This window comes from Zootermopsis nevadensis, unplaced genomic scaffold (genome assembly GCF_977971745.1).
Source record: "Zootermopsis nevadensis isolate Lab colony 2312 unplaced genomic scaffold, Znev_1.0 Znev_ptg000011l, whole genome shotgun sequence".
Taxonomy (NCBI): domain Eukaryota; kingdom Metazoa; phylum Arthropoda; class Insecta; order Blattodea; family Termopsidae; genus Zootermopsis; species Zootermopsis nevadensis.
In genome coordinates, this window is record NW_028259143.1 from 12245710 (window position 1) to 12259896 (window position 14187).

The following is a 14187-nucleotide window of genomic DNA, read 5'->3' on the forward strand; positions in this document are numbered from 1 at the left end:
GGCATAAACTGGAACTCAGACAGAAGTCTTTCTATTTCCGTTTCTCAAAGTGTTAGCCGGGATAATACGGCTAACATGATTAACATGAACGTCCAATATTTGTAACTACGGCGCCTACTCCTACGTCAGAGGTTTTCAAATTTTACCCGCCCAAGGACCATCTGGCCCAACTCAGCCTACGCCCAATTGTTTCCCAGTACTCCACTCCTAATTAAGTCCGATCTGTTTGTAAGTAGGTTATTGAAACTAAGGTCGTAGCTGTCGTTAGTTACAATGCAGGTAATGCTGTGGCAACCCAAAGAGTGGAGCCGTAGTGACTCTTTGGACATGATCATAACAGTGAGCAGGTAGTAATGGCCTGTTTGTAAGTACAGGGTTATTCACAACTCCCTGACACATTACAAAAAATCGCTAAATTTGATTGGTGCAATGGATGGTAACATAGGACATGCCGATAGAAAGAGGAACTCTCCAAGTTTATTTTACATACCTCATAAATGCTTTGTGTGTCCGCTCTTTGTGACGCGGCAGACGTTAAGCCGACAATCCATATCCGCCCACACCCGCTGCAGCATGCCACGGCTGATTTGTGAGATGACAGCGATGATTCGTCTTCACAGCTCAGGCAGATCCCGTGCCAGAGGATTTTCGTATCAGTGTTATTTCCCGAAGGCTTAAAGGCCTAATCATTAAACGCGTGTCGCTGAGTACGGTAGCAAAAATTATGTCTAGAGCCAACAGCATCCCCAAAACTCGAAAGCAGGGCAGTTTTGGGGTCTGTGACCTTATTTTCTGTAATTTATTCACCGAAAAGAACAAATCTGCATTGGTCTTGCTTGTGCTATAAGCTCTGTCAGGTCTCGAACCAAAGAAGGTTTGTCGGTGTATGGCCTCTCATTCTGTAATCTCCTCTTCAGAGCAAACAACTTAGGTTTTAGCGCCGTTCTTCCATTCTGTTTGCATTCGGAGCTAAAATCGAACTCCGGCCACTTTCTCCGGAGTTCCGACCTCCTGTATTTTCTCGCTGGCCTCGGAGAATAAGCATCTGCAAATTTAGGAACAAATCGTGTATTTTTATTCTCGAACTGTAAGCCAATAAACAGGTAAACACATCAACTTACGTAAAATTATCCGAGTGTGTTCCTCGACAGGTTATTACAATATTTGACAATATTTATTGCCCGAAAACTCTTCATAAGTCAGATAATTCAATACGCGTCGCCGTGTGTCAGGAAGAGGACTCTACACTCGGGATTTTCAGTGGGACTTCAATTCAGGACAGTTTTCGGGTTTGGACCGTCAGAGGCTACGTATTTCGGCTGTTACGTAAGCATCATCAGGTCTGTTATTGCATCGTTTATTTGTTACATAAAATGTTCTGTTACATTTATTCCATTCAGTTTATAATAAATGAATAAATATTTTTTTGTGGAAATGTAGGAGAATCATATAGGAGCCAAATAAATCAGAACGAAATTCCCAGTTCTTGAGTTTTAAAAGCAAGAGCGACATAAGTCCCCGTTGTGAGGGGAATTAGAATAACAGAATTAGACAACATATAAAAATCATGATTTCCATCTCAGGCTCCTCCTTAACGACACGGATCAGCCAACCTCATCTGAAAATACATTAGCTTTATTGGCGTTGGTAGGTTTGTAAGTAAATTCATGTTTCGTGACATTTGCTGGCCTTAATGCAACTGTCCGCTGAGAATCGAGATCGAATATTGAACAGATCCCAAACGCCTTTCTGCACACCACTCTAGCACTTGGGGCTGAAGTCCACCTCCGTTCCAGGCACGTATTGTTAATAGAAGAAACATTTTAATACGTGTGAAACACAAAAGTGTTAACGGGCGAGCGGAAACAAGGCTTGAGGGACACAGACCGACGGATCGCATTCTCTGAGACAACAATAAAGGCCACGTCACTCATGCGGATTGTAATCTTTTGCTAGACAACCATATTACAATTCCTTAATCGAAGTTTATTTCTAATCAACGGAGACAAAAGTGATTCCGATCAAGGCAGTTTTGCGGAACGACGTCTGCAAAAATACCAATTACACATTCGGTATTGTCGGTATAGTGACTGGCCACGGACTGGGCGACTGGGGTTCGATCCCCGACGGGGGCAGAGGATTTTTCCTCTAGCCTCTGCGTCCAGACCGGCTCTGGGGCCCACTCAGCCTCCTATACAATGGGTACAGGGGTCCTTTCCCGGGGGTAAAGCCGGCCGGGGCGTGATGCTGACCACTCGCCCCCATCTAGTGCCGAGGTCAAGGAAGAGAGGAGCTATACCTCCACTCCCCCCAAGCGCCTACATGGCGTATAGTGGGACAGCTTTACTTTACTTTAGTGGTTACAGGAGGCTACGTCGCTACTGGTCCCTGCACAGGGTCATTTGAACCCAGCCCATAATATCACATCACACCTCCTTATTTATATCCCAACATCTGCCCTTGGCTTTGGGACTAAAACTCTGCGTGCATTTCATTGGCCCCATGCGTGCTACATGCCCAGCCAGTTACGTCTTCCTTCCTTCAACATATCGAATTAATAATATCTGGTGGAAAGATCAAATTAATCATTTGTTTCCATAACAGACAAATATAACACTTTTATATAACAATTAATGTAACCGTCATCCGACATTAGTTTAGTTTGTTAATTAATTCTGTGTATTTCATCATATCTGTCTATAAGGACATGGTTTTTTATATTAGTTTATTAAAAGCCAAAGAGGAAGGCTTCAAACAGGATATTTAGTCTTTGCAAGTCACTTTTTTAAAGAACGAGATTTTGATGCTTAGGTAAGTAAGGCAAATTTTTCATTAAAGCTTAAATTTTTCTGGAATACCTTAATGTAAATGCATTGAACCTGATCACCTTTTTAACGGCTGTGACATTCTAATTATCTGAAACTCACTTGTTCATTTGTGGGAATCGGGGGTTGATGATTTTTTCACGATTTTTTAAACTTGCTGATTTCCAACCGATCTTATATTGGCGTCTCGAGGCGAAACAAGCCACGAGGAAGACGTCAGATGGTTAATTACACTCTTAAATTTTTGTCCGTGTGTACGCCTCATCTGCGTTACAATGAATGGCTAAGTTTTTAGTTTTATAGGTTATAAATCATTATCCAAATTAATTTCCTTACGAAGGATTTGCTTTGTCGTATGTGCAGCAGGCGACAAATGTGAATTATCAACAGCCTGTCACGTGTAACATATTCTTTTCAAGAAAACCAGTTACACCGCTCCCCGATCATACTCTGGTTTTCGGGGGACGGATTTTGACCCATCGTTATAACCGATGCCTACAAATTCTTTCCAATTCATCGATTCTCGCTCCGAACGGACTCCGAATATATTCGCGAGTGAAATCCGACCATATTTGTGATATTTACAATGTTTTCGTCAGTTAATGACAGCTTTGTCAATATCGACCCACTGGTCGATCACATCTCTGGGAGTTCCCGTTCCTCGAGGGTATCTCTGATTGCCCGTATATCACAAAGTACAGCAAATTGCACTGCTCCGATCTGACTCATTTTCGGGGAAACCGATCTTTTGTGTTGGAGGAGATGAGCAAATCGCGCGACTCAAGGAAAGGGTAAGGTAGGACAGGATAACATCGCAAGAATAAAACTCGAACCGAGCTGGAATTTTTTTGTTCGATAAACATTCCTTTTGCTTCTTAACTCGGCTGGAGGGTAAAGGGCCCTGGGATTTCCGAGAACCCCCGCTTTCTTCCTCTCTCGCAAACACTGGGTCATTTGAGTGGGGAAGCCTCCCGCAGTGCAAGGTTTGCAAAAGAACGTGAATATTTTTCTCGGAAATTATTTCCTCCGGCAGCGTCAGGCAGTATAGCTCGCGGTATATCCGAGGAGCGGTGTACTGAGGCAGAAAGATTTTTGACGTAAATACGTCTACACGGAAGGATCATTCGGCATAAACAGCGTAACGAAGATGTGTAAGATCCATACAAACAATGTGTAAATATGGACCAACCAACCAACCAACCAACCAAAGAAGCTAACTGAGGGCAGAGGCCTGCGCAAGCGCAAGCATCGTCCCTACCTAGGTGAAACCATTCCTGCGCACAAGACGCATTGCTGGAAATGGTAAACGGTCGTAATATAAGAACGGAAATTTTGCTAACGCTAACGGGGTTTCGTCGTGGCGGGAGCCTCAACCATTCAAACTGGGATCTGTTGCTGCTGATGGGAGGTTATCCCGTCAGGCAAGTTGTCGAAGGAATTTGGTTGGTTGGGTCTCTGGGGTATGAACCCAGAGAGGGAGGGGCCGTTTCGGCTGAAGGCCTCTGCGGCATGGGGGGAAGATCACTTCAGCTGATGGCCTCCATGATCGGGGGGAAGGGTGGCGGGCCGTGCCCCTATTAAGTTATACCCTGGCATTCGCCTTACAACTGAGGAAAGCACGGAAAACCTCAGTCAGGGTAGCCGAGTAGTCTAACCACTCGTTGTGCTGACTTGGCCGTCTTTTGGGGACGGCCTCGGCTGGCCTGCTGAACATCAGTCGCCCTCGGTTGCCCTTGGGCGACCTCTGGCAGCCCTCATTCGGCACGAGTGCCTCCCGAGTTGCCGAACTAAGGGGTTCCCCACACCAGCTAGTCTCGAGTCAAACCTCTCAGTTAGTGCTCTGATGTGGTCGGCAAAGAAAGGGACCCCCAGATCCTCATGTATTTGCCTGTTACTAACGTACCAGGGCGCGTTAGTAACAATGCGAAGACACTTGGATTGCAGAACTTGCAGCTTCCGGACGTGGGTGCGGGCAGCTGACCTCCAGATCGGGCATGCGTAATCCATTATGGGACGGATGAGCTGCTTATAGAGTAGCACGCCGTTCCTGATGGACAGGCCACTTCTCCTATTGATAAGCGGGCCTAGCACACCTAATCGTTGCGCTGCCTTCTTTCCCACTTGGTTGACGTGCGCCGACCAAGTAAGCCCGGCGTCAAGGGTGACCCCCAGATACTGCGCTGTTTTGACCCATTGGATCGGCTGTCCGAGGAACTGCACTGCTCGGGGCTGTTGGATGTGTCTTCTCGCGGAAATGAAGAGAACCGCGGTGCTCTTCGAGACGTTGATAGCAATCCTCCAGGCCCTGAGCCAGAGCTCAAGTCTACTGAGGTAGGTCTCCAGATACCTGACGAGAAGCGTTGGGCTACGGGACGTGACTACTAGAGCCGTGTCGTCCGCGTATTGTGCTAACTCGACGTGGCGGGACGGTGTGGGTATGTCGTTGACATACAGACTGAAGAGCACAGGGGAGAGAATTCCGCCCTGCACAACTCCAGCCCGCATGGTACGACGTGTGGACGTAGCCGACTGGAAGGATGTCTGGAATGTCCGGTCAGCGAGGTAGGAAGAGATGGTTTTTACCAAGTACGACGGGAAGTTGAGGACGGTCAGTTTGTATAGGAGGCCTTGGACCCAGACTGTGTCGAAGGCTTTGGCCACGTCCAGGAAAACCGCGCCGGTTAGCCGCTTCTCATCAAGGTTTCTGTTGACCCTTTCGACGAGGCGAGCCAGCTGCACTTGTCGATTTCCTCCTCGTCGTTTACCACGGGGTTCCCCGGGAGTCTGCTTTCGAGGCAAGCCTGGAATGCAGCCCAGTCCATTCTCGCGAAGTCCGGGCGATCAGGCAGGTTTTGAAAGGACGATCGGCACGTGGTGTCGACGAGGACGGGCAGGTGATCTGAGCTGAGTGCGGGGCAGACAGTCAGGTGCACCGGTAGGACGAAGTCCTTGATGAGGACAATATCAAGGACGTCAGGTGTGGCGTTGTGTGTGTAGAGAGCCGTGGTTGGAGAATCCGGCCCGTAGATGAAGCAGGAATTTCTGTTGGCGTAATCACGCAGGAGCGAGCCCCTAGCAGAGATAAGGCTAGAATTCCAGTCCGTGTGTTTCGCGTTGAGGTCACCAGCCAAGAGGACCGGGAAACCCCCGCTCAAGCACTCGGTCAGGTCCGACTCTATCCATGGCCGGGTGGGTGCGAGGTATGCCGCCACTAGCTTAACTTTCCTGGTTGCCAGTACCAGGTGAATGGCGGTTGCTTCTAGTTGTTGTAGACCCGATACCGGCACAGGGAAATGATCAATGCCCCTGCGGACAAGGATCGCTGTGCCACCCCCTAGCGTCGGGCGGTCCGTACGGTGGCAAACGTAGTTCGCGAACCTCAAGGCCCGACCCGACGTGAGGTGCGTCTCGTTCAGGAGGCAAACATCGACTCCGTAGTCACCGAGGAACTGCTCCAGCTCCAGCTTCCTGTCGCGGACACCGTCAGCGTTCCAGTAAGCCAGCCGCAAGGCATTGCTACCGTGTCCTCTAGGCCGTGCAGTCATTGTCGGCCATGAAGAGGAGAACGGTTTGGAGGAGGGCTCGCGGACGAGACCCCCCGGGGGGGAGTGAATGGATCGCGGCGAGGAGACGGCGTGTGAACTCGATGCAGACCCGTGGCGAGAGGGTTTCCAGGACATCTGAGATGTCCTGGAGCGGTGACTGACCCTTGGGTGGGGTGGGGTCAGTCTTCTTGGGAGCAGGTGCAGTGGGATTTGCCACCGGCGCCACAGGACGAGCGGGCTTGGCACGGCCGCCCTTGGGGATAGTCTGCCGCTCAGTCTGTGCAATGGCTCCAGTTGGCGTTGGGGCGGGGTTCTTCATAGCCGCAGCCTTGACGACGCGGCCACCACGGACCACGTGGTTCCACCCAGGGCCCAAGTTCTCCTGCTCGAGGGAAGGCTTAGCTAGCGCCGATTTGGGCGCTGGCAGGCGCGTGGAGACGTCGTCCTTTCGGCCGCGATCCCCTTTCGCACGCTGTGCAGCGGCCGCCTTGGCTTCTTTCCACTTACTGCAACCTCTATAGTTCGCAGTGTGGTTGCCTCCGCAGCTGCAGCACTTAAGTCAGCTTTTATATGAACTCCTGCGTGCATTGTTGTGTTACCTGAGAAACTAATTATTACGTCATCTCTTTACTCGGCATTGTTGTGTTACATTACTTCCGTCAACAATCCGCTTTCGTTATTGCGGAAAGAGCTCTGCTGTGAATCGCTTGTAGAAGTGAGACGTAGAGTAGATAATATTGCGATGTTAAAAACGTTTTAGAATATCACAATTACTTATCTTATATAAGATTTATTAAGATATCTGTGATACTGCTCTAAAAATTACAGAGATGTTTTCAATTATGGCCACAGGAGGTCGTAACACAATGCCCATAAATTTGGCAGGAGATTTTAACATTGATTTAAAGAAGGAGGAAAATCAAAGCTTTGTCACATTTATGGAGGAAACGTTTGGTTTAATGTTGATGTCAAATCCTCAATGTATTACTTCTAGATCAAAATCTTGTATAGATATGGTATTTGATACTCTAAAGTGCACAAATTTTATAACATATTTCAGCTACCACAGACCCATCTTAAGCGTAAATAATTCAAGTTAAATGAGCAATGTCTTAATCAAACTATTTACTCCATGTGAAACAAATAATAAAAATACATCTTCTTCTTCTTCTTCTTCATCATCTTCTTCTTCTTCTTCTTCTTCATCATCATCATCTTCTTCTTCTTCTTCATCTTCTTCTTCTTCTTCTTCTTCTTCTTCATCATCATCATCATCTTCTTTTTCTTCTTCTTCTTCTTCTTCATCATCATCATCATCTTCTTCTTCTTCTTCATCATCATCATCATCTTCTTTTCTTCTTCTTCTTCTTCTTCTTCTTCATCATCATCTTCTTCTTCTTCATCACCTTCTTCTTCTTCTTCTTCTTCATCATCATCATCTTCTTTTTCTTCTTTTTCTTCTTCTTGAAAATCAGTCCTGTAATACAGATTGAGATCACAGAGATAGAGGAGATTATTGTGCATGGGTGATGAGGTGACCTCTTGGCTCACACTACTCTTGCTTATGTCAGGCAACCAATTGGACTACGGACGCATTAAAATTGTTAATTTTAAAGTAATATAACCGAAACGTTTAGAAGGTACAAAACCTTGTTCTAAATTAAAGGCATTTGCATTTCAAGCTTAAAATTAATGTCATATAGCCGATTTTTGAATTCACATTTTTAAACCGTCTTTCACATTCGATGGAAAAGTCTTTAGAAGTTGACTGACGTTTCGGTGTTGCATGCAAAATCCAGTTTATGGATACGCCACCTTGATGTTATATTAATACTCCGGGAGGTTGTTCTGATTTTTTGTAGCGAATTTTATTACTTTTAATTTAGACATTTTCTTATCGCAAAATATGAAAAATCGTACTTTTCTCAGTTCCTTATCAAAATATTCTCGGAATTCTAAACTTCTGCTTAGATTCATAAATGTTTGAAGCAGTATGCAAGTGTACTTACTTACATCCTTCATAAATTATTCGTATAAAGCAATATATGACAAATAGAAGGAGAAATGCAAAAATAGCCACCACTGCGAATACGACTACAACAGGTGGATCCAGGATTTTGACGATTTTGTTGATGTTAACATGAACTGTGAAGTTATTTCCCATCTGAAATGTTAAAAAAAGAGATTGTACGGATCATAGCGAAGAATAATTTTCTACACTTAATATGTGAACCATACCATTAGCTGCGAGGTGAGCTGTAATAATTTTGCAGATGAAAGATATTCGATGATATTATTTATTTGACTGCAAATGGGTTTTTACCCGGTGGCAGTGGTCCTACAATAAGACACAAAACAATAAGACACAACAAAACATAAGACAACAAAAACAATAAGAAACAACAGAACAATGAGACAGAACAAAACAATAAGACACAAAAAACATAAGACAACAAAAACAATAAGAAACAACAGAACAATGAGACAGAACAAAACAATAAGACACAAAAAACATAAGAACAAAAACAATAAGAAACAACAGAACAATGAGACACAACAAAACAATGAGACACAACAAAACAACACACCACACTCAAAATAAAACAACTCATAATACGAGGCGCGTCCCAAAAGTAAGTTTCCCTGGGGCCGTTTACAGAAACAAAACACAATTTCATGGAAATATTTATTGCAACAGATACAGCAAGTGTCCAGCTATTTTTCAACATATTCGCCACCGGAATTGAGACATTTGTCATACCGTGGGACCAACTTTTGAATACCTGTGTCGTAGAAGTCTGCCGCCTGGGATTGGAACCACTGTGTGACAACCATCTCCGCCTCTCTGTCATTCTCAAAACGCTGACGCTGACCGGACAGGAATTTCTTGAGGTGTAGGAAAAGATGGAAATCACTGGGAGCGAGGTCCGGGCTGTAGGGTGGATGATTAAACACCTCCCAGCTGAACTCCTGCTTGAGACTTGCTGTCCGTCGAGCCGTGTGCGGCCTAGCGTTATCGTGCAGGAAGACAATACCGGCACTAAGCATCCCGCGCCGCTTGTTCTGAATGGCCCGTCGCAATTTCTGCAGTGTTTCGCAGTAACGCTCAGCATTCACCGTCTCACCTCTGGTCAGGAAGTCGACGTGGAGAACGCCCCGTCTGTCCCAGAACACCGTGCACATCACTTTCCGCGCCGACAACGTCTGCTTGAATTTCGTCTTACAGGGAGATCCACTGTGACGCCAATGCATTGACTGCTGCTTGGTTTCTGGGGTAATGTGTGCAATCCACGTTTCATCACCTGTGATGATCCGGTCCAGAAACTCGTCGCCGCCATCATCGTACCGCTGCAGAATTGTCAATGCTGACTCCATGCGCTTCGTTTTGTGTTCTGGTGTCAGTTGCTTCGGCACCCACCTGGCGCACAATTTCTTGAACAACAGGTGCTCCGTGACAATTTTGTGCAACAAGGAGCGGGAAATCTGCGGGAAATGACTGCTGAGTTCCGTAATTGTGAAGCGACGATTATCCATAATGCGTTCCCGCACAAGCTCCACAAGGTCGTCTGTAATGATGGATGGCCTCCCACTGCGCTTCTCATCATGCACACTTTGTCGATCTGCTGGATATTGTCTGCACCAGCGACGCACCATCTGCTTGCTCATGACGTTAGGCCCATAGACCCGGCACAGCTGACGATGAATTTCGATCGGCGCTATGCTCTGTGCATTCAAAAACTTTATCACTGACCGCACTTCACAGTCGGCGGGAGCTGGAATAAGAACCTCCATCTTCAACAGCTGCAACGATGCTACTGTGAGAACGCAGGAAGTACCGTTAGTGCATGCGCCATGCTACGTCATTGCTCTATCACGTACGCACAGTCGCTTCGCGCAATATAAGGTTTGCTAGCTGTGGGACGAGTGGGAAACTTACTTTTGGGACGCGCCTCGTATTACAAAACCATATAACCTAAAGTACATAACTTAAAAATGAATACCAACTAGACATAAGACAGTAACAGTAATGAATCACACGGTTCATCAGGACCTTCTCTTCACTTCACTACACTTATGAAGCCTTCCCATCCTCACCCCGATTTACCTCCCTTCACTGCACCCACCCATCTATTCCCTTTACTTCACCTCATTTATCACATTCCTAACCTTATTTCTAAACGTACTTGGTTTACAGGAGAGAGTCCCTAAAACCTCAGCAGGTAGCTGGTTCCAGAGTTGGATGGTCCTATTTACAAAGGAATATTTTCCGATATCTGTCCTTTGCTTTGCATACAAAGTTTTAGTCAGGAGGCCACTTGCCATTTACCTTATAAAATCATGTTCTCTTTCAAATTGTTCGTTGGTGACTGTTCTCTGTTCCGCTCCGTTCTGTTTATTTCACGTCTGTGTTGGAGGAGTTTTGTTGATGACGTCAGTAAACATTCTAACAATGTAAATAATGTATCAACACGCTGCAACAATGAGATGAAAACGAAGTGTTTAAACAATTGAGATGTACAAATAATGAGTTAAATATATTTACAGCATTGAAATGTTTTGGATCGGAAGCGAATTAAATTTTGTTTTGTTTTGAAGCAGGAGACTTCGGATCCTGTTCAAAATGTACGGTGATGAAACGAGGCAGGACGCGTGGCCGACCATCCAGCAGCGCCTTATTGCGGTATGTCGCGAAGCATCAGAGTACTTTCTGTGCCTCCGATCTGAGGCTCACCGTGATGCTTGGACTTGCCTTCTCCTCCTGGTCCTTACAAGGACATTCAGGATGTCTGATGAAAGGGTAAGATATCAGTGTAGGATAAAATAAAGCTGTCCCACTACATGCCATTGGGCTCTTACTCATTCCTGACTGTGGCTCTAGATGGGGGTGAGTGGTCAGCATCACACCCCAGCCACACTTTACTTCCAGGAAAAGGACCCCTGACACTCATTGGATAGGAGGCTGGGTGGACCTCAAAGCTGGTCTGGATGCAGAGGCTGAAATAGAATTCCTGTGCCTCTGCTGAGCATTGAACCCCAATCATCTAGTCTCTATTCCTGAGCTACCCTGGCTCCCATATTTTATAGAATATTCTATTTTATTATGTCGTTGAATGTAAAGTATTTGTATCACTTTAATTTTTGTGGTTTTGTGGCACCCAACCCGGTTCCATATCTGTTGCAGTTGCTGTTGTTGTGACTAGTGGGTTTGATGATTTCACCTTTTATCATGTGGAATCCCTGTAAAGGACACTATGTTTTTTTTATCAGGCGTTTCAAAACAATTAAGTTCATTAGAATCCCACAGAGCAGTTACAGTGACAGATGTTTAGAATCTGTACAATTTCTGTAGAACTGTTTCATAGACTAGAGCAGCCGCATTTATTTGGCCTCGTAGCTCTGGTAAGGACTGGCATTGGTGGTCTGTGGATGCACAAACTGATAATAAAGAGGATTAATACATGACATTTCGGACACTCCCAGTTTACGTATATTTGTGCCTAAATTAGGCCAACTTAATAATAGTAGGTAATGAAATATTTACGAAACAGTTAGTGGTTATGCAACAGACTTTTTACAAAATGGAAGGTGTTTTCAAGTAGTAAACATTTGTAGTGTTGCAGAGTATACAAAAGTTGCAGAGATTATGTTTATGCCATACACTGTCCTGTCCTACATTATCTCGTTAGAGATTACCAATTCATAATAAAAGTAACCTTCCATAGTTGGTTAGACAGTTTAGTAATTCACTTCATTCAACAAACTTTCTGTTGATATTATTATGGCAACATAATTCAGCACTTTATGTCGGGTGGTGAAGCCAGTGGTAGAATAATTTGTATGATCACCGATAGTTGGCAGCTTGGGGGATGACATCAATCTTTTCTGACTCATACATCAAATAGTTAATATGACCACTCACAGAATGCAGCATTAATAGTTCACTTGATCATTCATAGATGGTTGTGTGGAATGCGATAACTATATTGTGCAGCAAGAGTTAATTAAGTCCATGTGACATACACAGCCTTGGAAATGGCTTGCTGTACTACTAGCAGACAGAAAAATATTGTGCTTGTTCTAATTTGATTTAAACTTTCCCGGTAATGCTTACATCACTGGAAGTTATAAAATAGTAAAAACAAAGCAAATAGATTAATAATGATACAGTGGAACCTCGACATACAGCTCCTTGTTATACAGCGAACTCAGATATACCACAGCTGTGATCATGTCCCTCTATATGATTACATGTATTTTACATCATTTAAATTTCTGTGAAGTGTTTTGGTTACATTATAAGACTATTACAACATTTTTGCTGTGGTGTGCGGGTACAGAGGGTAAAGTTCATAGTTCGCTATGATAGGTTGTTTCTGGTTTCTCTAACCTTGGGGTTCTTTTGTTTGAAGGGCAAAATTTAGTGAACACTGCTTTTGGTAGAGACATGAAGAGTTGCATTGTTCTGGTGCTAATGGTCTGTACTAGTAGCATTGGTGAAACATAAGTTTGAAATCTACCTTAAATTTAATGTATTTTAGTCACTGGATAAATATACATAATATCAGGGATTCCAAAATTAGATAAATGTCAATTTCACATATAATGCAGATACTGAACCTGTCCCCCAAAATCCATGTTATATCCAGGTTCCACTGTATTATAAATGGAAGAAAGATGTGTTTGTGGTAAAGACTAATGTTTTCCACAAAGGAATAAGGGGGTCAGGCATGTGCACAACATAACTTGCTTATATGATAAGTAGTTACTGAAGTCTCATGAACAGGATTTCATGTGAACATTGATAGAGGTTAGCAGAAATAGTTTATATGATGAAGATTTCTGTCTTCTGGGTTGTTGCGCTGTGTAGTCTGGTTGATCGCCCTAATGACAGAGGCAGTATGACCTCTGAAATGTTGGTTAACATCCATCAAACTATACTGCACAACAACCCAGAAGACAGAAAACTTCATACTCACTGCTGTGGAAACCTCAAATCTTACAGTTTAAATGATCTCTGGTATATGGTGTCATGGGTTTGCATTGAGAAATTGCAGTGGTTATCATACAATAATACATGAACCTGATGGTAACCACTTCTGACCAAAACGTATAGTTCTGTAATAAGTGGACACTTAACAAGTAGTGAAAAAGGAGCATGTAAAAAGTGACAGTGACAATATTAAATTTGTCAAGGCATGCAGTTTCTTATACGCACGAATGTGAAAATGTTAATAAGAATCAGTCTTTGCTGTATTCCGTCACTGTTTTTTTCTAGTTCATCACATTCTGTTATATGGTATCTTTTACACACTTTCCCACATAATTTGCACACGCAAAATTGATCTGTTAGTGAAAGACAGTATGGCTAACTGGTCGGTGGCAGTACGCGTATTCGCGGTAACAGCATTTATTGAAAGCAAATCGGTAATCCTGGTCCAGAGAAGATTTAGGCGTGCATTTAATGTTGTACGGCATGGAAGAATTCCTACCCGTAACATTATTTTGAGGTGGTGGAAAACTTCAGTAACACCCGCAGTGTTTGTGATCGTTTTGCTGGTAGTGCATGAACAGTCCTCACACCAGAGAACATTGCGAGGGTTAGGGAAGCAGTACAGCTGAGTCCAACTCGCTCTGTTAGGCGTCAATCAGCTGCATTACACCTATCGGGCAGGAGTATTCGCCGTATTCTTCATGAAGACCACAAAATTTCATCCCTACAAAATTAAATTTGTTCATCGTGTTTACGACACCGATAAAATTGCTTGATTGGAATTCATCAAACACAGTCAGTGAAGTCTTTATTAAATTTTCTGCAG

General features: G+C 44.3%; 2 protein-coding genes across 5 annotated transcripts in view; one reads left to right on the forward strand and one right to left on the reverse strand.

Annotated features, from left to right (window-relative positions):
- Bcs1 (mitochondrial chaperone BCS1) overlaps positions 1-14187 on the forward strand; it is a 59252-nt gene that overhangs the window by 42622 nt on the left and 2443 nt on the right. The window contains exons 6-7 of one of the 2 annotated variants that reach the window (XR_015534770.1): positions 10967-11168; positions 11250-12471. Coding sequence is in view for 1 of the 2 variants with exons in the window: in XM_087347319.1 (XP_087203445.1) it covers positions 10967-11168 (202 nt within the window). In the remaining variant the exon portion in view is untranslated. The remainder of the gene's footprint in view (positions 1-10966; positions 11169-11249; positions 12472-14187) is intronic. The other variant, XM_087347319.1, reaches the window with a different exon arrangement.
- LOC147874074 (uncharacterized) lies at positions 7145-10955 on the reverse strand. 3 transcript variants are annotated; one of them, XM_087347327.1, is made up of 3 exons: positions 10698-10955; positions 8380-8534; positions 7145-7847 (listed from the first exon to the last, which is right to left on the reverse strand). In XM_087347327.1, exons 2-3 carry the CDS (start codon positions 8532-8534, stop codon positions 7496-7498), a joined length of 507 nt encoding a protein of 168 aa, XP_087203453.1. In that variant the 5' UTR covers positions 10698-10955; the 3' UTR covers positions 7145-7495. The 3 variants fall into 3 exon arrangements, with proteins under 3 accessions (XP_087203453.1, XP_087203454.1, XP_087203455.1); XM_087347328.1 differs by lacking the exon at positions 10698-10955 and adding an exon at positions 10555-10691; XM_087347329.1 differs by lacking the exon at positions 10698-10955 and having other exon boundaries at positions 8384-8505.

What these genes read in the sequence shown, in the direction of transcription:
- LOC147874074 (XM_087347327.1), bottom strand. Translation starts at nt 8,534, where the DNA reads ATGGGAAATAACTTCACAGTTCATGTTAACATCAACAAAATCGTCAAA. An exon ending in ATAATTTATGAAGGATGTAA is followed by an intron (nt 7,848 to 8,379) that starts GTAAGTACACTT and finishes TCTGTATTACAG; the next exon opens with GACTGATTTTCAAGAAGAAG.